This window comes from Doryrhamphus excisus, chromosome 13 (assembly GCF_030265055.1).
Source record: "Doryrhamphus excisus isolate RoL2022-K1 chromosome 13, RoL_Dexc_1.0, whole genome shotgun sequence".
Classification (NCBI taxonomy): Eukaryota; Metazoa; Chordata; class Actinopteri; order Syngnathiformes; family Syngnathidae; genus Doryrhamphus; species Doryrhamphus excisus.
In genome coordinates, this window is record NC_080478.1 from 11,162,325 (window position 1) to 11,189,333 (window position 27,009).

The 27,009-nt window shown below is 39.6% G+C and overlaps 2 protein-coding genes across 10 annotated transcripts in view; one reads left to right on the plus strand and one right to left on the minus strand.

The window, feature by feature from the left end:
* eml1 (EMAP like 1) overlaps window positions 1-27,009 on the plus strand; it is a 46,813-nt gene that overhangs the window by 7,439 nt on the left and 12,365 nt on the right. For 2 of the 8 annotated variants that reach the window (XM_058090194.1, XM_058090197.1), the window contains exons 2-5: window positions 23,407-23,589; window positions 23,716-23,769; window positions 25,242-25,380; window positions 26,371-26,418. In XM_058090194.1, coding sequence (XP_057946177.1) covers window positions 23,407-23,589; window positions 23,716-23,769; window positions 25,242-25,380; window positions 26,371-26,418 — 424 coding nt within the window. Of the gene's footprint in view, window positions 1-8,667; window positions 9,670-23,406; window positions 23,590-23,715; window positions 23,770-25,241; window positions 25,381-26,370; window positions 26,419-27,009 lie in introns of those variants that run through there. The other 6 variants (XM_058090192.1, XM_058090193.1, XM_058090195.1 and 3 more) reach the window with 6 other exon arrangements.
* Window positions 5-6,136, minus strand: LOC131140092 (uncharacterized). Of its 2 annotated transcripts, XM_058090205.1 has the most exons (11): window positions 5,590-6,136; window positions 4,829-4,967; window positions 4,585-4,747; window positions 4,282-4,474; window positions 3,994-4,065; window positions 3,434-3,508; window positions 3,060-3,134; window positions 2,591-2,665; window positions 1,158-1,263; window positions 829-899; window positions 5-754 (listed from the first exon to the last, which is right to left on the minus strand). In XM_058090205.1, the coding sequence occupies exons 2-11, from the start codon at window positions 4,935-4,937 to the stop codon at window positions 5-7; spliced, it is 1,689 nt and encodes a 562-aa protein (XP_057946188.1). In that variant the 5' UTR covers window positions 4,938-4,967; window positions 5,590-6,136. The 2 variants fall into 2 exon arrangements, with proteins under 2 accessions (XP_057946188.1, XP_057946187.1); XM_058090204.1 differs by having other exon boundaries at window positions 4,829-6,136.

Consider the following 27,009-nt stretch of genomic DNA (forward strand, 5'->3'; position numbering starts at 1 on the left):
GACTCTAGTTCCTTCCTTTGGTTTCTCCTGGTTTTGAGAGACATTTTTGAAGATGTCGCCACAGATGCCTCCGAAGATACAAAGCATGGCAATACGTACAATGCACATACTGTTTAACGTCTTGCACTTTCTTGGGTTTTCGTTTCATTTTCAGCACTCCAGTCCCACTTGTTAAAACATCTGTATTATGTTTATGATTTCCTTTGTTCCGTAGTATGTTCAGCTGTCTTTGTCGTTCTTTGGAGTGTTTTGGGAATGCTAAAACTCGAGCAACTTCCACATTTGTCTTCTCATGGGTTTTCAGGTGACGAGTAATTTTTGACTGTGGTTTGCCACAAATGTAGCAATAATTTATCTTGCTTGCAGAAGAGGATATGCCTGAAGACTGTACATGGTGGTCTTCTCCAGTTTCTTCAGTGGTCTGAAATGTATCTTCAACACTGCCTTTCTGAACTTCAGGCTGAACCCCTCCTGAGGCTTGCTTGGAGTCATCACAAGTTTTCTCAAGCTGCAATGTAGTGTCTGCTTCTCTAACATCAGGTAATGTCACTTCATCTAAGAGGTGTTCTTGGGAAGGTGTGTTTTCCAGATTTTCAGAGGGAAGCTCAGTGCAGACCACTTCAATATCAGGCACTTCTTGAAAAGATTTTGAAGGCCCTAATGAAATATCTCCGGAATTCTCTGAGTCACTGGAAGAGTCAGGTACATATTCCTCATCTGATATCTCTTCACTTGAACTTGCTCCTTCAGTAACCTGATAGTGGGGGGGAAAGATCACTGCACTGACCTTTTAAGAATTAAACAATACAATTTCTTAAATACACTTACAAATGGCGGGAATTCAGAGTCAGTCTTCATCCTCTTGACATAGCAGGATTTGTGCCAGAAGCAGGAGCAAACTAAACAGGTAATACAGACAGATGTACGTCAGTGCATATACTGTGGATTTTACAATGCACTTTTTGCCCTCTGCACTGATTGTCTTTCTAAATCATGTTGTTCATACAAATTATCCTTTTTTCTACAGTCTAGCAGTTGTAGAACTGCAGTCTATTCAGTCAGTTGCAGTAATTGTGGTTTAGTAATAGATACATAGTGTATCTATACATGCACTTGCATTTTCACATGCATTTTCCTCATGAAGACGTAATACCAACCTTTACATCTCACACCAATCCATTTCAAGGCAGAAAAGGGTCCAGTACACAGGGCACATTTTTCCAAGCTCGGTACTACTGTGGAGACCAAGTCATGCTTACAGCCCTGTTGAACCCAACAACAAAAACAGTGACTTTAAAATTGCATCACAAATTTTAAAAGATTCAAATAAGTACAACAATAAGTATTACCACCTGATTGAAGATAAAAATTAATGAAATGTATTCCGTTAGCTCCAATGAATTAAAATGTAAATACAGTTGCATTAATTCTGTGTGTATAGGGCCCAAATATAGTCTTCATAATGTCTATACCTGACTAGGACACATACCGAAAACTGCGTGTGTGTAGCATTTAATGTTAGAACCCATCTCAGTAATATTCTTGTGTGTATAGGGTCCAAATATAGTCTTCATAATGTCTATACCTGACAAGGAGGGACACAAGGAGGACTGTGTGTGTGTAACATTTAATGTTAGAAACCCATCTCAATAATATTCCTGTGTATAGGGCCCAAATATAGTCTTCATAATGTCTATACCTGACTAGGACACATACTGAGGACTGTGTGTGTGTAACATTTAATGTTAGAAACCCATCTCAATAATATTCCTGTGTATAGGGTCCAAATATAGTCTTCATAATGTCTATACCTGACTAGGACACATACTGAGGACTGTGTATGTGTCACATTTAATGTTAGAAACCCATCTCAATAATATTCCTGTGTATAGGGTCCAAATATAGTCTTCATAATGTCTATACCTGACTAGGACAGACACAAGGAGGACTGTGTGTGTGTAACATTTAATGTTAGAAACCCATCTCAATAATATTCCTGTGTATAGGGTCCAAATATAGTCTTCATAATGTCTATTCCTGACTAGGAGGGACACAAGGAGGACTGTGTATGTGTCACATTTAATGTTAGAAACCCATCTCAATAATATTCCTGTGTATAGGGCCCAAATATAGTCTTCATAATGTCTATACCTGACTAGGACACATACTGAGGACTGTGTGTGTGTAACATTTAATGTTAGAAACCCATCTCAATAATATTCCTGTGTATAGGGTCCAAATATAGTCTTCATAATGTCTATACCTGACTAGGACACATACTGAGGACTGCGTGTGTGTAACATTTAATGTTAGAAACCCATCTCAATAATATTCCTGTGTATAGGGCCCAGATATAGTCTTCATAATGTCTATACCTGACAAGGAGGGACAGAAGGAGGACTGTGTGTGTGTAACATTTAATGTTAGAAACCCATCTCAATTATTAAAAAAGTGTATAGGGTCCAAACATAGTCCTCTTTATGTCTATACCTGACTCGGTCTGTTCAATATTGACATTATCCAGCCAACAGTATTTTGTCCCTGCATAACATCAGACCTAGATTAGCATTCAGAATATAGAGTAAATCACCTGTTTATCATCGGTCAAGCAGTCAGATGTCTTGTTTGCATCAGCAGGTTGTGGATCTGTCTCAGTTTGGTTGTCCTGAAGAATAAGGGATAAAAATCACATTAAATAACCAGGTATGAACAAGAGCACCAGTTGTATGTAGTGAGTTACCATAAGAGGGATAATGTTCAAAAAAGTTGTTGTACACTCATTCATGTAAGCAGTTTAGTTTGATGTTTCAGATTCAGGAAACTTTATTTATCCCCAAAGGGGCAATTCATTTGTAGCTCACCAGCCATACATCAATCCACAATCACAACAGATTGACAACAACAATAGCAATAATTAAATTAAACAAGTCAGGAATATCAGCCATTGTCGTTAAATAATTCAGACACACACAAATATTTGTCACATGTACAAGTCTGACCTTTACATCCAGCTAATCTGAGAGAAAAACTATACCTAAAATCAGTGGAAATGAATTTACCTGTTCGTTGGTTTCACTCGGGGAAACACACATCTTGGCCTCTTCTGCATGGTAACCATCTGTGGCAGCTGATACCTTGTGACAGAAAAACAAAAGGCTTACATCATTTTAGCACAACAGACAGTAACTGCTAATATCAGAGTTCAAAACACAATTCTGTATCATATTGATGACTGTAATATGGTGCAGTGGTAACTGTTAGTGTGAACATAGATGATGTGATGTAGACAAATTTAACACTTAGCAGTATCCATAATGAGTCCTCAGTATGTGTAAACAGGACGGACACATCGAGCAAAGTCACATACAGTAAGTACATCCAGCCAACAAAGTTTTATCAACATTGATCAACATTCAGAATATGAGTAAGTCACCTGTTTGTCATCGATCAAGGAGTTAGATGTCATGGTCACAGAAGCATGTTGTGGATCTGCCTCAGTTATGTTCTCCTGAAAAATAAGGGGTGACATCTTATCAAATACTTATTTTGGACAGCATGATCGCAATATGATTCAAGTCATCTGTGAAGGAGTCCGATGACATGGTTGCAACAGCAGGTTGTGGATCTCCTTCAGTTGTGATCTTGTCAAAACACATCTGATTAATGATTTAATTATATATATATATATATATATATATATATATATATATATATATATATATATATATATATATATATATATATATATATATATATATATATATATATTATAATTATAATTCAATAATACATTTTGCATACCTGTTATAGCACACAAGTAGTGAGCAAAGAAAACAAATATATATCTAGGAACAATTGGTCTGACTTCAGTATATTTTTAGTTTAATTAAATGGTTGGATACAACATTCCTAATTCCACAATGTATTGGACTCATCTAATGTCGCCAAGATCGCTCTTTTACTGTAAAATCTTTTACCATCAGCAACATTTACCTTGTCAGTTGCAATTATTTTTCCATGGCTGACCAAATCCCCAGAACAAACCGGCTCCTTCACTGTGGGACACTGAAAATAATACAAGGAAGCAATTAGCTGTGTACCTGTGATAACATTGTCAAATGGTTTAGTAGAAGGAATAGAAATACAATAAAAGTATTGATATACCATATTCATTTTGTAATATGACATGGCACACTTGTTTTCTCCTGTGCATAGTAAACTGTAAAATTATAGAAGATCCACACAGGAATGTGTTAGTATTTTGTCAAATTCCATCTGTACCTTTAACCTCCATGGCCAGTCAGAGTCTCCGTAATTGTATGTTATCTCTTCACCAGGCTTGATGTCCGTTGTTGCAAATAGACACAAATGAGGCTGCCCATTGACAGTGATCGTCTTCATTTTGCTATTTGGGCTCACATTATCATCGTTTACAAGTCGGCCGAGGGAGTCATCCTCTTGAGCAGCATCAACACTAAAATTACAAAAAATGACAAAATGAATAACTCTGTTATTGTTATTTTTGTTGAATAGTTTTTCTGTGTAAAACGACATACTGCAAGTTATGTGTGACAATATACATACCACAAATTCTTTCCATTATACCGAAATTCAAACATGAACACCTTGAGGGCATCATGGTATATATGTAGCCTGTTTTCATGTTCTTGTTTAGATATGACCTGTCCTCGATATTCGATGAGGAACTCTCCTTTCTCAAAATGCCGCTTGCTGAATACTCCTCGACCTAAAAAATAAAAAAGACAAAGGGTCAAAGTTTTGAGATTAGCACAAGATTTAATTCATGCTAAACCATCTTGTAACTCACCTTTGAATGAATTTATAAAACGGATATCAAATCCATCCTTGTCCTTTCCTAAGGATGCAAAGTATGCAGCCTCTTCTTTTGGTTTTACTTTCACCCTCTGCGGCCTCATTGCCTCGCTTTGTTTCAATAAAGATGATGCCTTTGATCAATAAATAAGAACTTAAGTATGTCAGTTTTACCTGTTACCAAACATTTTACATCTAACTTTTTGTCATAGTGCAATAGTGCAAGTAAAACATTTTAAACACTGTTCCCCCTTAAGTCAAGGATCAAGACAGAAACATCAACTCACTTGCTGTTTCTGTTTAACTACACTAAACTAGATTAAGACCATCTGAAATTTACATCAGGTGCATGCATTGTCACCTACATTATATTTTAATACATACCACTTACTTTGTGACAAAAGAACAAGCATAGGAAGTCATGTCTTTTAGTTTGTATTAAAAGTGAATTTAGCAGGTTAAAAAACACAAGGCACAATATCTACTTGTGCTGTTAGGTATAATATATTTGTTTCAAAGACTAAATGAAAACTTATATGCTTAATGCTAACATGTGCTTGTGTACCTAACATGTACCTAGCTCTTTAAATAGCTCTTTAAGCTAGGCTAGCATACCATGTCGTGCTAACATAAATTAACCAGTTAGTATGTTAAGATAGTACTAGCTGGTTTACATGCTGTTGACATACAGTGTTCTCCTTACTGGGATTGCAAACTTTATGGACTTGAAACATAGTAGTGTGCTTTCATTCTTACCTCGTGTCTCCAGTGCAGTAGACAATTAAATGGCAACGTGTTCACGCTGTAGCAGGAAGCCAGGAAGCTTGGGGCTGCAGCTCATTGGCTGATTAGCGGTCACCTCATCGGTGTTGAGAATTTAAATACACACAATTGACAAAATCCTACATTATGAGGACCCTCTACCAGTCAGCCAATCAGGACGAAGTAAATACACAACTTTTCTGTCACAATCCGTAATTGTGGGTACCTTCCGCCCGGCAGCCAATCAGAAGCTTTAAAATTTACACAAGTGTGAATAATTCATCAGGGGTGCAATACCAGGACCTGGCTACAGGGGTGCTAGAGCGATACACAGATTTTACACAAATTCTGGTATATGTGTATTGTGAGGACTTTTGGAGAAAATTTGGTTTTCAGCTTTTTAGACCCATAGAAACACTTCTACGTTGGCAGAATTATGAGGACACCGACCCTGTCCTCATAATTCAAAATGTCCTCACAGTGTTGCGTGTATTCTTGTCAAATGTCCTCATAATTCACAAAAACAAACACACACACACACACACACACACACACACACACCAGATGCTTATCCTGATCCCAAATGTGCTCCAGAATGAGATTTACAATAATCTGAGCCTCTTTAGACATAACACCTACATTGCTGAGAACAAAACACAATAGGGTGTTTGCATTGCTGTGTTTTGAACTGTGGCGATATAAGCATGTTCTGTGTCTGCTATATATGAATCAAAATACTATATGCCAGTCGCTATACTTCTGCAAATGTATGCTGAGTTTTTTTTTTTTAACAGTCCCACACTCTGCTCCTCTATAAGGAGTTTAGTTTGGAATTTGTATTTGTTTCCCCTCTTCTCTCCTCTTCTTGTTCCCCTTCTTCCCCCTATTTCATCGCCCCAATCATCCTGTCTTGTCTCCCCCTTGTTGCAATGTTGTATTTGTATAGACGGATGAAAAGGAAAACTGTGGGTCTAATAAAGGCATATCTCTCTATTGCCTTTTTTAGAAGCTTGAAAGCAAATGTTAAGTATTTTTACATTTCTACATTTGGCCATTGTTGCCTAAAAGGAGCATTGTCCAAAGATGATGATTTAATACTGCTTCAAGTGGGTTTCCAAATGCAACACTCTGAATTCTGAATTCCCACAACCAAATGCAACATTGGTCACAAAGGATACCTTGTTTGTCAGAATCCTCTCTATTGCACAGCTGAATAGATCTGCTGGTGCATGTCTGGATGAGATTGTATGATAATACACTGACTGGCTACCAGTCAAACCTGGCAGTTTGAGCTACATTTATTCTAAAAAGAAATGCCTTTTCAAGTATAATAATGATCAACTGTGATTGCTGCCCCCCTTTTGTTAACAGTGTTTAACATGTTAACACTTAGCTAATGAGGAAATAAAAATATTTTATGCAGTGCAGTTAGACACCACTGCAAAGTATAACCACATTGTCTGGTCGCCTGCATAAATGGACTAAATAGGTCAGGTGACAAAAGGAGGCTCTATTTTAAACTCTCACTTTAAGTGCTCTCAGCAATTTTGCCATTAAAGTAACAGTTTTGCAATGTTCTCAGATCATGTTCTGTTATAAGTTAATAAGTCTTAAAAATAATTTGTCAAAATTGCAGACGCAGCAGTCACTCACACAGTCGAGAGATTGAGAAGATCTGGGTTTGAATCTTTGCTTGGGCATTTCATGTGGAGTTATCATGTTTTCCGGGTGTGTGCGTGGGTTTTCTCCTCTGGGATTTTTCTCCGCTGGGATAGGCTCCTGCATACCCCCACGACCCTAATGAGGATAAGCGACATAGACAAGTGAGACACTGTCACTCTTTGCTGTCATTAGAGCATCTCTTCTCATCTATCAGTCGTATCTTGAGAGGGAGCTAGGGCCCTTTGATAATGGAATTGCGGACAGAATTGGCAAATCATAATTTAATCTCCTATCAAATGCAGAATCTCGCGGAAATTTACAGTGTGAATGAAATGTAACTGTGCAGGAAGGAACATTAGTGTGGGGAAATATTTATCCCACCCACTGCATGCTCATTTATAGCCATTTATGTCCTCACAAACACTGAGGCTGCAACCGGTAAACCTCGACTAAGTCAACGAAAAAAAAAAAATTATTGATGCTCTTACTAGTCACCGAGCGTGATCATGAGCTTCTCAGCAATAGCCAGTGTAAGCTAGCAGGGTTAGCTTGGATTAGCGGCTTGGTGTATGCACCACACAGACTGTATGAGCTGTGCTTTAGTACTTTAGCGTTAGTACTTCAGGTTACCCACTGACTTCGTGCAAGTTTTCTCTGAAATAGGGACGATGGCTTCAAGAGGCACCCCAGTCACTGTTGCACTTCGCCATTGTCAAAACACATTTTTAACACGCATCACACTTTAAAATAAGAGTGCCGCACATTCTGCGTCATATTTATATTTAATATATAAGCTATTACAATTGTATCTGCACGTGAAGTATGTGTTCTTTAGCCACAAACACTGATATGATTATTTGTTAAGGATTTTGTAGCAATCAAAAATTTTGTTTCACTTCTGGGCAAAATTGTCATTTGGTGTATTGCATCAATAAATGTAAAGATTTTTGCATTTATTTGTCAAACATGCATTATATGGTGACAAAATAAGCGTGAAAAGTAAAAAAAAAATGTAAACAGAAAAAAAACAGATTTCCTTGGGCCCTAGATGGAGCAGAATGTAGGGCAAAGACCGTGTCTAATTTATTATTTTTCTTTCTAGCTTGATTATAAATAATGCAGAGCCGCCGCTCACTTACACATACAAACCTCCAATCAAAATAAAGAAGCAATCTTTTTTCTTTGCCCCCCTTTTCCTCTCAATAAACTCACTCTCTGCTTACTTCTTAATTTGTGTCTTCCCCCTACCCTGCTCCCCCCTCAAGCACTCTTTCTGTATTCCTGCTCCGCACTACCCTCCCCCTCCTTTCCCATTTATTTATTTCTTTCTTCTATCCTTCGCTCAACATATCCCTCTCCCAACCCACCCACCTCTTGTCCTTGTTTTAAGGATTCCTCAGTGTTTGAGGCTTCTGCAGCAGCTGATAAGACAGACGGAGAACAGAATGATAATCGTGTTGAGACTGAGCTGCCGACCCTGGAAATGTTCCGCTTGAACGTTTAGCTGCCAAATGGATGTGACGTGACGTAGGCTTGTTGTGGTGTCCTCATGTGCCTCCCAATCCCTTTTAGTGTGTATATTTCACATTGTCTCTCATCCTCCCTGTAGCATCCCATCATCTAGCTTCAATTCTCCTCTTCTAATCTAATGTATCCTCTCATCTCCCTTTCTTTCCTTCCTACCTTGTCCTTAACCACCAAGCAGAGGAGGAGCCATCCCACAGGCCCCGCCCTCTGAGCTCTGACTCTCCTCTGCTGTGTGACAGTCGGAAGGTTGGGCTCTCCCCAGCACTATCTGAACACACACACACACACACACACATACGCACACGCACACGCAGCCTATCACACACACACACCTAAGCACACAACCACGCAGCAACGCCTCTGCCTACTCAAACCCTCCTAAAGCAGTTTTTCTGCTGGAGATCATCGAGAAGAACAGCTGCCTCTGCTGAGGACAGACAAGAGGAACAGAGGGACGGGAGAAGAGGAGGAGGAGGAGGAAAAGAGGAAAAACACCAAATGCCTCTTGAACTTCTGGGTCTGTGACTCCAGCAGTCCATTTGCGTCCAGTGAGGGGAACGTTCTCTTGGTTTCTTTTCCTATGTGACACAAGGTGGACAACGACGACAAAGAAGAAGATAGAAGACCGATCTGGAGTTCAAGCAACATACTTGGGAGTGAATGGGTTGCCATGGTTACACACCCAGGGAGCCTGACCTGTGCAGAGTGAATGGAGGGAGCACCCTGGACACCAAGTGACACGATAAACTAATCAAAAGGGAGTCACCGGAGAAAGAGGGGCCAGGCTAAGCAAAATAAGTGGAACGTGGAGTCTCAGAATGGAGGACGGCTTTTCCAGCTACAGCAGCTTGTATGACACCTCGTCGCTGCTTCAGTTCTGCAATGGTAAACATCTCCCTCTTTTTGTACCTCCCACAGCTGCATGCTGTTTCTCTGAGCTTGGCGTGTCATAGCTAGGGTGCGTATACATAGATGAACTTGACTTCTATGAGAGACTTTTCTGAAGGCCGCGATCATGTCAACAAACTCGCCTTGATTGATGTGATGATGGGTGTGTTGGAATGGCGATGATGTGTCCATTTGTGCCGCAGTACTCCATTTACTGGCAGGGAGAGCAACAATATTTCAGTTTGCTGGGTGACTAAGCAGCATGACACATCAATATGACATCATTCCTCTAAATGATTTCTTTCCCAGCAAGTTGCAAGTTCTAAAAAGTTGAGCTTCAAATGTGGCTTCAAAATACGACACAGTCAAGTAGTTTTTGGAATGCTGCACAAAGAGATCATACTCCAACAAACTGAGTGACTTTTGTAACAGACTGAAACCTGCTCTTGTGATGATGATGACTCATTCTTCTTCTTATATCTTCATCCTTTGTATGTAGAGGCCCCACTTTTTTCCTTTAGAGTAGCAGATTTCATAGTTGCTAATTACTGTAGGTCCACCTACGACATTTAAATTAATACAGGGCTCTACGTTAAAAACAAAAATTACCTGCCCATGGGGAATCCTTAAGGTGAGAACTACTTGCCCGAACTTGCCCCATGTAAAATGAAAAGACTGCCATAATGATATCATATATCAATATATGCTGATAATTCATCAGATAATAGTACTGATGCATTGTATTTGGAGGAATGTCTGAAAATTTGTGGAGATGTATGTTAACATGGCAAGCCATGCTACCTTACACATGGTAGTCGTAGTAAGCAGTGATATTTATAAGTTGTGTACCTCAATGAAACATTTGACACATTTGTGTACTAGTAAAGTGTTTTTAATCCAGAAAAAATGCTCAATGGTCAAACAATAATTTGTGAAGCAAAGGTGAGAAAAATACACAGAGAAATGAAACCGCTAGGTTTTGTAGCTTGTGCAAAATCAGCACTTGGTATTGGATCTAATGGGTGGTGTTTCATTGTGACCAATTCAAATTGTCACAGCAACGTGATTCACTCACCTTTGCCATCATTTGATTTGCTGCCGCTAATAAAATACTTGTTTAGGAGGCACTGTTTCATCACTTTTTGGTGTTTTCCTTCAGAAGTTGTTGAAGAATTAGACGATGTTGGCAGGGACGCCATGATAGATGTTTTCCTAGTAAAACGATCGCTGATTGGTTGATCGCGAACAAGAACGGGTGTGGGTAAAACGCGGATTGTGGATTACGGACCGCGGTCTAAATAAACGATTCTGATTGGTCCATTTCAAGATTTGCAAGGATTGGTTTGCAAATTACCACCGGAATTACGCAGTCCGTGTTTTACCAACACCCAACAAGAACCGCTTTAAAAAAAACTCTTGGCAGTACGGCATGCTAAAGTGCACTTGCCCGACGGGAATATTAATGATTGGATTTACTTGCCCGAATTTTGTTTTAACTTGCCCCGGGCCATCGGTACAACGTTATTGTCGAGCCCTGTAATACTATGAATGGTTGTTATGGTAATGTCCTATCACGCCGCAGCAGCATTTGTATGAGTGTACACAATCCGTCTGGGGTAATGCAATTGGCATTTCTGAATAATGTAAACATCAGTAATGTTTACTACACAGTACTAAGCTCCTGCACTGACGGGAAGGGGTAGTAATCCTCACTGGCCACAACAATAAGCTCATCGTCCTGCACAATCTAATGGTATCCAACACCGTATTCAGCTTTTAAGGAAAGGGCTTAACATAAGCGGACCCCATTTGATTTGCCTCATGTGCCCATAAAGTGTTTTTTTTTTGTTCATAGTATTTATTGAACAGTTAAATGGGATGCATGCCATAATCGAAGCAACTCAGACATGTCTATGTTCATCCTCTGTTCATGATATTTACACTACAAGTCAAAAGTCTGGAGCATGCTAATGAATGAGAAAGGGTGTCCAAACTTTGAACTTTAAGGACATTGCCAAGTACAGCATCTAAAGCCTTTTAGTTGACCTGCAAAACGGGTGTAGCACTCCCATGCTGAGTTAGTATAGTTTTACGTCTAGCTGTAAGGAAATTGCTAACATTTAACCTTTTTGCTAATTAAGTAAGTGCAGGAAGTACTTTCAGTTTTTAGCATTATAATTATGCACTGTAATTTGGTCAGTGCTTTGATGACAGGTGAAAAGGTTTGGCTGCCAAAGTTGATCTATTGTCCTACAGATTTTGGCCAATTCTATGCTTCCAACTTTTAGGGAACAGTTTGGGTTCATAAAGGCATGCTGTGACGAGTGCTTTGTGGAAGAACCTGAGAGCCCTAACCTCAGCTCCATTAAACAAGTTTGGGATGAAATGCAATTCAAAAGAGTGGAAGGTGTTCTCTAGCTGTAATGTACAGTTATCCTAATGTCATGTTTACTGTACTTCTGAATTTTAGGGCGGCAAATATTATCAATAAATCAATGTTTAATCGATTGCCCAATTAATCGACAACTATTTTGGTAATTCATTAATTCATTTTCTACCACTTATCCTCAAGAAGGTCGCGGGGGTGCTGGAGCCTATCCCAGGTGTGTTCGGGCGAGAGGCGGGGTACACCCTGGACTGGTCGCCAGCCAATCACAGGGCACATATAGACAAACAACAATTCACACTCACATTCATACCTATGGACAATTTGGAGTCGCTAATTAACCTAGCATGTTTTTGGAATGTGGGAGGAAGTCTAAGTCCCCAGAGAAAACCCACGCATGCACAGGGATAACATGCAAACTCCACACAGAGATGGCCGAGGGTGGAATTGAAGTCAGGTCTCCTAGCTGTGAGGCCTGCACACTAACCGCTCGACCGCCATGCAGCCCACTAATCCATTAGTTGTTTTCAGATTTCAGCCTCTCAAATTGTGAATATTTTTTATTTTCTTAGTCATCCAGGAAAGCAGACCTATTATCTTTGGGTTTTAGCTAAACCAAGATATTCACACATACAGTATCAGCTTGAACTTTTTTTTCCTTTTTGCTCTTTTCTGATATTTTCCGGACCCAACTACTAATTTAACATTATTTTTAACAGAATATTCAAGCGGCAACTTGGTGTTTGTGCACTTATTTACTCTGTTAGTTCAAATCTTCCATTTTGGAATAAAGAGATGGAAATTAAACACATGTTTCTTAAAAATCTGATTAATTGATTAATCGACCAATTCATCAGTTATTAAAAATAACCCTACTTAATTTATTGCAGATTTGTTTGAGTCAGTGTGTGTCTGTCAGTGCCGGGCCTCCAAGCAAAAGTGACATCATGCCGCCGTCCAGTTGGGCCCGGCCAAAATGCAATGATGTCATCCACTCCCCTCTCAGGCTCCATGTGTTGTGGAGCATCCAACCAGACTAATGTTCAGAGACTAGGTCAGCTAAACTGCAGGAACACACGCAGGCTGCACGTTTTGTCCTCAGGAGATCAGAGCTAGCTGGCTAACTTACGCTAAGGGAAAATTAGCCTCATTACACACTCAGGCACACACACTGATTTCATCCAGTGAACATAGTTAGTCATTTAAGGATTGTCTTTTTTTAGATGTGCTACTCAAGAGAGAGTATTGTCTTGAATTAGGCTATGTGGAACACCCGGTTGTAAGGATATGTTTAACTGGTCTTTTACAGAATTTACCACTTTTCCCCTGTTGGATTAGCAGTACAGTTGTCTCTTGAAAATCACAGTTTGATTGTCTATTGTTTGCTATATTTAGTGTTTTTCAGAAATTAATGATGAAATTATCACAATTAGTAGATAACAATAATTGGTCTATTATCAGTCAAAGCATATTGGAATACAAGTGATATGTAGTATTCTGGTCACTCTAGGTGGAAGTAATCACACAAAATATTGAGACATTACATTACCTTAAAACTATATAAAAAAAATGTTGTCCTCCCATTCTGTGTGGAAGTGGTATCTTTTTGGCTCCTTAAGTTTAGAATAAATCAATCAATATGAAGATAACCAGTGCCTTCTAAAGTCCCTGTAGCATGTCTATGATAATAAATAAAACATTCTAGACCCAATATTTCATAACAGAGATCATTTTGAATCATGAATTCCTTCATCTCTAATTGTCCCATTGAAATGAGCACACATATTCATTAAGCTTGTTTACCTGTGTTACAACTCCTTTGTAGTTCCAGTGTAATCTGCTCAATGTACATTTGGTATCCTGTTGGAGACAAATGTACTCCCTGCAGGGCTCTACATTAAAAACCAAAATGACTTGCCCATAGGGAATCCTTAAGGTGAGAACTACTTGCCCGAACTTGCCCCATGTAAAATGAAAAGACTGCCATAATGATATCATGTAATTTTTTGTGGCATCACATGAGAATCTCAAATAAATAAAATAATGAAATAAATAATACTTTACACATGGTAGTCGTAGTAAGCAGTGATATTTATAAGTTGTGCACCACAATGAAACATTATTGAATAGACACATTTGTGTACTAGTAAAGTGTTTTTAATCCAGAAAAAAAGCTCAATGGTCAAACAATAATTTGTGAAGCAAAGGTGAGAAAAATACACAGAGAAATGAAACCGCTAGGTTTTGTAGCTTGTGCAAAATCAGCACTTGGTATTGGATCTAATGGGTGGTGTTTCATTGTGACCACTTCAAATTGTCACAGCAATGTGATTCACTCACCTGTGCCATCATTTGATTTGCTGCCGCTAATAAAATACTTGTTTAGGAGGCACTGGTTCATCACTTTTTGCTGTTTCCTTCAGAATTAGACGATGTTGGCAGCGCCGCCATGACGGATGTTTTCGTAGTCAAACGATCGCTGATTGGTTGATCGCGAACAACGGGCGTGGGTAAAACGCGGACTGTGGATTACAATACTGTAAGAAGTATATACATATATACAAAGCACTACACGGTTAGGCACCAGTATATCTTAAAGAGCTCTTATTACCCTATGAACCTAGTAGACCACTGCACTCCCAGAATTTACACTTACTTGCTACTCATACAAATTTTAGAAGTAGAATGGAAGGCAGAGCCTTTAGTTATCAGGCTCCTTTGTTATGGAACCATCTCCCAGACTCAATGTGGGCGGGCAGACACCCGCTCTCTATTTAAAAATAATCTCCAAACCCACCTTTTTGCTAAAGCATATAGTAGTTAGAGCTGGCCCCTGATAAACTGATATGTATCAGAGATACCCTTCTATGAAATACCCCTCTTTGACTAAGATGAAGACTCTTTTCTGATCCCTCTACTCTATTTTTCTATCTCAACCCAACCGGTTGAGACAGACAGCCGCCCCACAGAGCCTTGGTTTGTTCCCCAGAGGGGAGAAAGTTTTTCCTCGCCTCCATCACCAGGTGCTTGCTCATATGGGGTTTCAGTTGGTTCCATGAGATAACTGTGATTTTTGGCGCTGTGTAAATGAATTGAATTTAATTTCATTGAGTTGAATTGATTTAAAGCACCTCTTAAACCGATGCTCACATACACTCATGCTTATCTAGATGACACTCATGCATCCACATTCATCCATTCACCTTTTCAGCTCATAATCTCTCCCAAATGTGGATCAGACATCCTTTTATCTCTGCCCTCCATGTAGTTCACCCGCAAGCACACTGGCACAGCCCCCAGTGGCACAACCCCCGCTCCCTCTCCCAAATTATACTCTAGCACCACAGAGATGGTTTGACACACTGTGGTTGGGGGTGACACAACTCCATCTTGCACCCCTTCTTAGGCTTCTGTCCAACGAGCATGTCTGATGATGGCACGTGTACATGGATTAGGATTAAATCCCCCCCACACGGTAGCCAATTGAGTGTAGAAGGGAGGAGGAGGAAGCGGACTGGATATTGTTCCAGCACAGAGTAGAACGGCCAAGTTGAGCATCCCATTCGCTTATAATTTACACAATTTGCAGGGTTTAAAGTATTCCAGCATCATGACTGATCTCCGGCGTTTCAATAAGACCAACGAAAATAAAATTATAATAATAATCTGCCTGACCCAGACAAACACAAACTCATTGTAGCCATGCGGTAAGGCTCTGAATGCAGCTATTGCCAAGCCCGTGCCCCCCAAACCGCTATTTCGTTCAAGACAACTCGGGGAAAGGTATATGTTTTTGTGTACTGTGCTGAATACGGTATTCGGAACGGCACGAATAATGGCTTTTTTTTTTTTTTTTTACAAATAATTAATTTGAACAAATACTTTTAAAATGTTTGTATTCAGGAACAATTAAAACATATCAGAAAGCTGTGTTTCTTCGTGAGACCGCAGTGCATGCCCGGGTCAGCCAATGAGTGACTGGTGTTCAGCAGTCGGGGGTGGAGACAGAGCAGTCTGCCAGCGCCTCACAAGTCGCTGCGGCGGAAAAGGAGGCTGAAATTAGTTGCAGCCGTATTTTGCTTTGTAAACGTACTACCTTTCACCTCAACTGAGTGTCATATGCTGTTTTCAGTAATAGCGGCGTTTGACCGGGAGATTATTCTGTTGCGCTGCATTTAGTTGCTATTTACTTCTGTGTTCTCCTGTTGTGCCAGTTAGCATTAGCTCGCTAACGTTAAGGCTGTTGACAGTGTAACGTTCACGTTGGCTTTAAATGGTTAAGTAAGTAAGGCTTGGGAACGTATGCAGAATTGTATGCACTTCTAGGTGGTATTTGGTACAGTTAGTGTGGGGGGTTCATGTTCACAATGATATTTTAGTAGTTTTTGGTTCAGACCGATCGTGTTTGTGATTTGAAGAAACATGTTTGCTCTTTCATCGCTGAAGACGATTATCTTTCACAATTTTGTTTTTTTTTCCACGGGAAAAAAGTTCAGCATCAGCATTTTTTTTTTTACTTCAAGCCCTGAATTTGCATCCAAAGGGTCATGCCATTCTACACATTTCTTTTATTTATAAATTGAACTGACGAACTGACTCATGCACCATGCTCATACATCCCAAGGTCGCCACTCAAATAAAGGTGATCAAATGGAAACGTACAAGTGTCTCTGACATTATTCATCTGCAACAGGTACCAGAGCAGCCGTCTGATGAATGTATTGACTTGAACCTGGGTATCTCCTCTACTAATGCTGATTCATTTAACGTCTGAGATCGATTTCCTGCAGTTCAGAATCAGTGAGTGCTCTATCTATGCGCTCTCCATTTAGTTTTGTCTCTCTGCAGCTACCCCCACTCTCACAATTCCCCATGCTTCTGTCAATTTTTCATAATTTCTTTTCTTATCAGCCCTTCATTTGTTTTAGCTCCCAGCTATTTTTCCCTCCTTCTCATCTCCTCTGGACTGTTTGATCTTGTGAGAATGCTCTACTTTAGAGTACTTCTTTATTTTTAATACCTTCAGAAATCTAAAGATGAAAAAGTTGACCGGTGATACTTGTTCCTGTCTCCTCTTATCTTACCTTATTTTTTTTTTTTTGCTAAAGGTTTACCTTTTGCTTTGTCATTCATGTTAGGGTGTCAAACTGTTAACGCTTAGACAAAGTGTGACCATTAAATGTGCACATGATACAGCTTGTGGTGCATTACAGTAACACTATGCATGTCCAAGGTCAGGTGGAAGCTATCCAGCGTTTTTATGACATGACCTTACTAACGCTTGACCCCTCCACGCTACCATCTCTACCATCTTGATGCAACTAGCTGTTAATTGGCAAAATGGTGTCCACATTGTCATTAAAGCATTTCCCTGTGAACAGAAGCTTAGCAGAAGAGCTTTCCCTCTTTCTCTGATCTTTTCCTGCACTGGCACACATCCGTGCAGCCTCATCCTCTGACCCACTAAAACAATTATGCATGCAAAGTAGGGAATGTGCAAGCTCCTGCGTTTTAAATGTACCAACTGTGAATGTGTGTGTGTGGGTAACCAAGCTTGTCATAGTGTCCAGCTTCAACTTCTGTGTGTGTGTGTGTGTGTGTGCGTGCATGTGTGTGCGCCTGTGTAGGTCAGCAAGCTCACTAGTCCTTGAGCGTGTATAAAAATACCACAAAATAGCCAGAAACAGAAAGCAGGATGTTTCCACTCTACATGGAAACGCAAGATGTGCTCACCACAATGTCGACTTTTACCTGTGGGGGAGGGCTACTAGTCATAAATCATACCACTTGACAAAAACCCATTATTTTTAGTCACTGCGCACAGTGTCATCAGTGCTGTCCATACAAAACAGGGGTAAAATTATGGTGTTATAAATGTGAATAAATCAATTCCAGCACTTTGAAATAGTAATGGAATTATTTTTATCATACACTTTTCATTCACATGTCTGAATTATTACATCTATATTGGTCTCTTAAGGGCTGTTTTTATACCTTAGAATGGGTACTGATTTTGTTGTTTCGGCCATTGGTTTGCATGCAAACTCAATAGGGTACAGGGTAAACCCATGCAAATGGAAAATACTAAAACAATACATACCTTACTGGGTATTGAAAAAACGTGTTTTGAATAGGACTTTCTAAGATGAGCACTTTATGCACTTGTACGTAAAAACATTACTTCTGCATTAATTCTTCTGTTGAAATGGCTACAAAACGTTACTCCTTAAGTTATTCACCAAACCATTTAAGAGAAATGAAAGATACAGTCACAATGACCCAGCAAGAGTTAGCTTAATTCAATTTATGCTAATCCTTCTCATCAGCATATTATGTCTGTTGAGGTTAAATACGTGGCTCATTGATTTGCTTGCTGCACCTTCTCCAGGTTCTAGCCAGCAGATCAGTTGTAATGCAAACAGATACTATTAACCTCCCTGTGCCCATGGTGCAGTTCCCAGAGGCTGCTCCAGCACCCTAATTGGTCTCTTACATCTGCCTTTAATGGGAGAATCGAGGGAAACGTCCGGCCCAAGTGCGTGTCTGATTGCATGTGTTCAGCCTGTCAGTAACATATGGAGTGGGGGGTAAATGGAATGGTTCCATTAGAAAGTTCATTAAATATAGATTAATCAAGAAAACAGGTGCAGGGATGTGAGGGACATGTGAGGGGATACAATTTTGAAAGCAAAAACTGTTTTTGCAAAACGTCTGTGTGGCCAGTTTTATTTACTTTTTAACTAATTTGACATCTATGCAAATGTCAAGGCAAATATGTGAATGTGGAGCTAGCATCTCTGTAGCATCACTGGATGATGATTGCAATATGGCTGCAACATCTGTAACATTTTATATCCTTCACAACACAATCAGTCTTCATTGTCCCTACTTCCAATGATACATTTTCTGAGATTTGAACCTCCTCTGGTAATCGCAGCAGAACACAAGGGAATTATGCCTGCGTTGGATGAAACAAATAACTAACTTTAATTGACTAGGATCAAACTTTGGTCAAACGTAACCAGTTTTCTCCTCATTTTCCGACAAGCCAACAGTCAACGAGAACAGTATATTCCCAGATGAGAGCAAAACTGACAGTTCCGTTGTGTAACAATGTCATCTCCATCCAGAAGCACAGCTGTATAGTGTCGACCCTCCAGATGGTGGTGCTACTGTTGGCTGATGTTGTTCAGTTTGCTGACAGTGTCTGGCACTTGCAAACACGGGTTCCCATAACAACAGCGTGAAGTGGACGGAACAACACACGCTCACTGGCTGGAACAAATGTCTCATCCCTGTCTTTCTTGCTGGTTGTTTGTTACTGAGGGACAAAGGCTTGTTTCATGTCAGGAAAGGTTGAGATTGACAGAGACGTTTGTGTTGGTGCCTGCGGCCGCTGCCAAGCTTGCCTTGGTGCCTCTGTGGTCTAGTTCTGCTGTTAAAATCATGCAGCAGTAAATCATGTAGGCAAACGCAGTAAGTGTCTATTCTTATTGCTACTTTGTCACTCTGAATTGGCTACATTGTAATATAAGCTGTCGTTTTAAGTTAAGTCTGGAGCATTTAAACTGAAGGTTTAATGTAATCCCTTTATGGAAAAGTACCAATTAAAAGGTAGAAGAGTTTTGCATGCTGGTTGTTAGCAACATAATACAACCCCCCAAAAAACTACACAACCAATTTCTACAGATTTTTGTGCAAGGAAAGAACGTTTCCCCAAGGAAAATTCAGTTTTGTTGTAAATACAATAAAAAGAGACATTTGTCTTTGAGCGATTATGAAACTGTCCGCCTGGCCCGAGAATGCACCAGGAATTAGCCTTTCAATTTTCTTTAATCTCTTTAAGGAATTTATCTATTTTTGCCCGCCTCGTCTTGCAGCAATGTAAACCAGGCAATGGCCTGTGAACATATAGTACTCACAGATAAAAGAATACAAATATGTTGCTCAAGGATTCTCAAGGATTATGGGAATTTTTGTTAACATTTCAACCTTGGCAGAAAGCGGTGCTTCTGAGTGCCGTTTCAGTTACGTCAACAAGCTCTAAATTGAAAGGTTATGTAGCTTGTAAGTATGTTAACTATGGTCTTAAAGAAATCCACACAAGAAGTACTTGTCAATATGGTCTTGTTTGCACTATCTTAAGACAATTATAGCATCAAAATTCACTTTAAGCTGTCTCAATTTCAAAAGATCCAAGGAAGAACAACAAAGATTAGAGCATTAGATGCATTAAATGAACCTCCTCTTCATCTTTCAAATATGTACAAATGGTCCTTAAGTGGCTTCCAACAGGCTACACTATATGGAGGTGACCATTGAATTTACAGTTGTATGCATTCCATCTTGTCTTACCGTCAATGTCCAAGTGTCCCAATATTTTAGTCCACTGAGTATATGCTTGCAGAAAGTGTTTCTGGCAGCTGCAAAGTGGGGGAGTTGTGTTCAGTTTGACCTCCGTGTGACCTCAGGAAGGATGTAGCCTGTGGGAGGAAGGGCGGGTGAAACAGGCTCATAGAATCACCGTATAGCATCCCACATGAGAGTCATTTGGCCTCCCATCTTGCTCCATCTCTTTATGACCTCTCCATCCACTTCTCTTCATATCTCAGAGTCTGTTTTTGACATGAGACCAAGATCCAAGCCATTATGCTGTTGTCTTACTCTTTAATATCAACTGAGGTGGTCACGTTGGATGGCTCCCCTTCCTTTCTGCCACCTCGAGCCTATTCATAGCTCTTTAAGCCTCTGTCCAGCAGGAGCTGTCAGGCGACTTGAAAACCAACGTCTGTCAGCCTAATCTCGGCAGGTTGATTTAATACACTTGTCTGATTGATGGCACACTAACATCCTTAAATTCAGTTTGTTTTTGTTTTTTCAGTTCAGTGTTCTGATGAGCCATGCATGTGGTTTGATTAAATCAGTGGGTTGAAACTTGACCAACAATGACATTCAATCCTCCAACTGCATCTTCTCCGGGTTGCTTTCTTATGAAAACCGTAACATTTGTACACCACTTGTATTTAATGGAGTCCAGATTTCCATTAGTGAAGCTTGCGTAATGTTATTTGACTAATGACTCATTGATCTTGGGAGAAATGTTTTTCCTGGTTGCATTATACAAAGCATCTGCTGAGCTAGTGCAGAATGAAAACCTTCTGCAACAAGATAAACGAGCCAGCAGTTGGATATTGGTTCCCTACTGTCACGGTTTTGTGACAGGCTGTTTCCCATGGCCTTAATGAGACATTTTTTGACAATTACAAGCTTCTAACTTATGGGGATTGTTTGAAAAAGGCTCTTTTTTTCCAGCATGACCGTGCTCAAGCGCATAAAGCAAGGGCATGTGTGGATGAGCTTCAAGTGGAAGAACGTGAAGAACCCTGACCACAACCCCACCAAAAATCTCACTCTTTTGACTGAAGAAACAAAAAGGACCTCAAACCTCTTCTAAAAGTCAGGCTTTGTCTATAATATGGGTAAAATAATAGCATAGACCAAGATGTGACGTGATTTCCCCTATGCAGTCACAGCCATCACCCACTCAGCTACGCATTTGACATCCTTTAATACGTTGATAACTGTTGTGCATGAGAGAACTTAAAGGGAAAATGGATCAGAACATGTATGCACTCTCTACAATAAATTATTGATGTCAGTGATTGTGCATGACTCAGAAAAGTGCCTCTTTGTTCTTCAGAGATGGGAAATGGGAAATGCTCATCCTCATTTTCATCCATTACTGGATCCATGAGACACCTTATAATGCAGTATTTGGTGAATTGTGATTATAATAATGCTATAGGTAATGCATTCAAAATTTTTGCTCATTTCGTTTAATAGTGTGCATTTATTGGTTTGAACCACAGAGACTGTTGTCCCATGGCGTGCATGCTAATGGCTTTGTTGGTGAATGTAGTAACAACACACTGATAGTGACTTTTGGTGAACATCTGACCTGATAAGCTTTACATTCACTTCTGTCACATTACTGTGAAAAATTTAGACTTCCTTCAAATGTTTTAGGTGCGAAGCATTGATGCTCGCACAGAGCTGTGTAATGAATGGGCCAATAACAATCCATCTTTGTACCCCTCAGACCAGTGATACTATTATGCAGCCATTGTGTTTTGCCTGAAAGCAGATGAGGGACAGATGCTGATTAGATACTGTCGTAGTAGCTTTAGCTTGGGATAGTCAACATGAAGAAGCACTGCTTCAAACAATGCACCTCAGGTGAGCAGATATTTTTTAGACAACTTGGAAGTTAACCCTGTAAAAAAATATTCAGTTTTGGCAGAGAGGTATTAATGTAACAATGTGTCTATTGTTATTGTAGTTTGCAAATGATGAGTTAATTGTAAACAGTATGACAAGTTAGTTTCACGCTAATAACTGAGTAACACAACTAACATTATACAGTGCATGCAGAGGTAGATAATGATGCTGGATGCTAACCACTCATGATACTTCAGATGCAGGTACTGACATCTGGTGGAGTTAATACAAATTTGAGGTTGCATAACGCCACAGATGTTTTTTGGTGCTAAGTAGAGACCCTGGAGTTATTTGCTTTTGTAGAGCATGAATAAAGGCAATTGAATAAAGGCAATTGAATAAAGGCAATTGAATAAAGGCGGTGATTGGAGGCACTAAAGATGCAGCGTCATAATGTTGATTGGTTCAGTCTACATATGGAGGCAGTTTGTACTTTTGAGAGTCAGTCAAAAAAAATCCAACAGATCTAAAAAGGGTTTTTCTGCACCTTAATTAACATAATTTTTACATTTTAGTATCTGGCCAGTTCTCAATTTGTGGCCTCCATAAGCTGGAAATGCACCAACTTGGCCTCTATCCTTACAAAAATAATTTACAATTGAAATCAATTTGATGTTGGTCCTTCAAATTGATGTATTCAAATGGGTGTCTGATGAAATACATTTGTTTGTTGTCATTTTCACCATCTTGTCTGTATAAACCACTGTTATACTTAACTGTTAACAGTATTATATAGGCAAGTCAAACGCTTCCCCCACCGTATTTCCATAATCTTGGCAGGCGGTCTGGTTTAAAGGCACTTCACTCTTCAGTGGGAGCACACACAAAAGATCTGCTTAATCACCAGATGTTTGCCATCTAATGCATAATTCATCTGATTGTTATTGCAAGTCTACTGGAAAAAAACACAGCAGCGATTTACATTTATATTTTATCAAGTGACTGTGGCAGTCTCCATGAAGTGTGTGTGTATAGTGTTTGTGTTCTTGTTTTTATCTTCAGAAAGTAAATGTAACATGCAAATATTTTATTACATTACTGTGTAGACTCATCTAACTGTGTTTCCTCAGATGATAGTGCATCTGCATCCAGCAACATGGAGGTCACCGACCGCATTGCCTCCCTGGAGCAGAGGGTCCAGATGCAGGAAGATGAGATCCAGTTGCTGAAGTCTGCTCTGGCCGACGTGGTCCGTAGGCTCAACCTATCTGAGGAGCAGCAGGCCATGAGCTCACGCCGAGGGCCCACTAAAGGTGAATAGTTGCACAGGCTGAACAGACACCGCTTGACTTTTGCTGTAAATTTGCCTGTTAGCTGGAAGGTTGATCTCCTTCTCCTGGACTGGGTTTTGTTGTATGTATTGTACGTCATGTGCGTAGAGCCTACTTTGATGAGAAAGTCTCCTTCAGCAGACAGCCATGTTGGGAGGTCAGGTAGGCTGATGTCCGCACCGACGAGGCCTGGTGGCGTTTGTGTGAGCGAGCACATTTCTGTCACTGCCTGCAGTTGTGTCACATTGTCTTCACTTTGATACACACAGTTACTTTTGTTATCACACTGTCGTTAGCACACCTGACTTAGTTCTGTCATGCCCATCTGTCATGCTTTAACTGCTGGTTCATAATACGGACGGTCAATAAATTACTATGTGTTGAAGAGACTAGTTTGTTTAAAAAAAAAAACAAAAAAAAACAAGTGACACATTGTAAATCACAACACAAATAACACTGTCAAATGATTAGCCCTACCCAAAAAGGTTGGTCAATATTGTTGGTCATGCTGTGTAATAAAAAGGTAAATACAGCAATATACTTTGGTTGCATTGTTGTACTTTTATGCTATTTCATAACCATACTAAATTCCACAAATGTATTTTTTAACAAAAGCTTGTTATTAAAAAAAAACAAAATAAACAATTGGATCGATCTGGAAGCCAAAAAATTTGTATCGGGACATCTCTATTGTGCAATTTTTGGGTCTCCAAGCCGGTCATCTCTCACAAGAAGTCACAAAACAGCAAGAAAAACTGTCAGTCACTAAGGTGCTCATCAGCACTTGTTGGTTTGCATGTAAACATGTCTACAACCTACAATATATAGTAAAGTGCCGTTTATATCCTGGTCAATACTAACAGTCAAAAATATAAAACATAAAACATTACCTCCCAAGCTCACACTATAGGAAAAAAAAGGTGAGGCTCAGAGCTAAATAGGAACAAGCTCCGGAGCATTGATTGTTGCTGAGTTATATTATTATGTCAACTTGTGAAAGAAGCAGTCCGGCAGTCTTTGTTACGAAAAAAAAAAAAAAAATAGCACTGCGATTAAGAGTTAGATTTTGCCCTCTGACATTTGTGTTGAGAGCTGTTGGGTGACTCTGGATTTTTTATTTTTTTATCATGACTGGTGCAGCAAGACAGCAGGCTGCCCGGAACACAGCCTGGAATCCTCCTAAAAGACAAAGACACAGTTACTTTAACAAACAACAACAGACAATTACAACCCGTTTACCCTCTGCTGCGTAATTATTACATGAAAGACAAGAGTGTTGTGAGCGGTGCCTGTCTGCCCAATGAAACTGTGTATTAAATATTTATCACCGCAGAAAGAACCTGCATCTTTGTGTTTTTATATGCTTGCCTTGGCTTCTGGCACATGTATTTGTGTGTGCATGCGCCGTTAGTGTTAATGACCCATGCTTTTTGCATGGATCATATGTTGCAATTGATTAAAACAGAACACTGTTAAGAAATGATGAAGGATCTGTCTGTTTTATGATCTTATTCGATAACAAACAAAGGAAGCATTTAACCCCTTTTTCTGTCTTAATGTAGTAAGATATCAGTACTTGAGTAAAAACTAGAAATATGTTCTAATGTTCCTTTTTATTGTCATATTTTTGCCAGCCCGGCCAATGATTGCCACGTTGCCGTTACGACCCTCAGTGAACAACGGCACCATTCTACCAAAGAAAGGCGGCGGCACTCTGCCCTCCCCATCTGGATCTGGATCCAGGAAGGACACCAGCACCGCATCCAGCAGAAGGTAAGCAGATTAAACGAAATTAATCAAATTCACCAGGGAATTGTAATGCCAAATTTTATCGGCCACTTACACATGCCCCTTTGCCAGGACATAAGGTCATGTACAGTATTTTTACACCCTCCAGACATTTTATTTGTCTTCAGACATTTATAGGTCTTGTCACACCACCGTGATGTCTGATAATTTCTAACATAAATCTTCACATCTATTGCTTTGTCACCAGTAGCCACTGACCTGTATCCAGACTCATAAACAACCTGCTTTTCTGTTCATGCATAACTGGGGTGCAAATGTTATCAGGGGAACAATAACCACCTCCTGTCCCTGGATGACATTTCCATAATGAGATGAATCCCAGCGCAATGCAATGACTCATCCCTAGCAAGCCTACAATGCTTTCCTATTGTTTTTATCCGTGGACCTATCATTTCTGTGGCTGAGTTAAGTAGGGGATAACTGAGTTGTGCTGAACTTACTTCAAGGTCTAAAAAATTACAGGAGATTAATAAAAACTGTATTTGTAAGAAATGAAAATAAAATTAAATGTTAGCCTGTTGGCCGCTGGTCCCCCCACATTCCAAAAAACATACATATTAGTTTAATTGGCAATGGAAAATGTGTAAATTGGCACCGTATTGCTTTTTATTTCCACCTAAAAATTGTTTAGTCATTTACAAGTTTGCAGGATTATGCAAAAACTACTTCACTGGGCGCTTTCACCAATGCAAACCCCTCTGGGATTAAAATTTTTTTTGAATTATTTATATTTCTGTGTATAAAACCTATGTAGGCTTTGGGAATGTCTAAAATGTGCTTTGGAGGAAGTTTGTTTCTCTTGAGGGAATCGGACTTACAAGACAGGAGCTTTAATTAACAGATGTGTGAAATATTAGTATTTATTATTAGCGATATATTCCCTTTATTCCAATCTTTTCCCGTAAATCTGATAAAGCCTTTGCACATCTTGTCAGCTTATAATGAGATGTGCAGTTTGTCTCCTTTGTCTCTACCAACCAGAATTCTTTCTCCACTGCTCAGGTGAGCATGTCACCATGTTCCATGTCCTAATCTAACATTACTAGCTGCTGTAACCTAATACGGTCATCAGTCATGATTTTAATATGTTGCTTTTCACTCACTGTTTAATCAGTGTCAAGATTGTATTTAAAATGCATACTCATCACTATGCTTGCAGTCTCGTTTGTATCATACCTCCAGGACTAACTCGGTAAACAACAGTTTCTTTCCATCTATTTTTAGTTCTGTTTGGTAGCAAGCAACTCCTGAAGGGACTGCAGCCAACTAACCATTTTAGAATTTGAATAGTTCTCTCTTTCACAGAGGGGATTATGTGACTGAATGAGTCGACAGGCAAGTGGATTGCTGATGGAGGCCTTTCATTGTGATAAATAGGACGGCTGTCAAGTAGCCCAATATGCAAACTTGATCAGGTTTACAGGTGCATAGTCACAAAGAGGGGAAAACATAATTAACCTTATTATATTCTGGCTTTGGAGCAATATTTTACTATGTAGTATTCAAAACAGTATACCGTATTTTCTGCGTTATAAGGCCTATAGTCTCAATTACGGGGGTCTATTTCTTTACTTAACACATACATAAGGTGTA

Coding starts and splice junctions, on each gene's coding strand:
- LOC131140092 (XM_058090205.1), bottom strand. CDS start 4,937: ATGAGGCCGCAGAGGGTGAAAGTAAAACCAAAAGAAGAGGCTGCATAC. Junction 2,666..3,059: donor CGAGTGAAACCAACGAACAG/GTAAATTCATTT, acceptor CTTATTCTTCAG/GACAACCAAACTGAGACAGA. Junction 900..1,157: donor GATTGGTGTGAGATGTAAAG/GTTGGTATTACG, acceptor TTACCTGTTTAG/TTTGCTCCTGCTTCTGGCAC.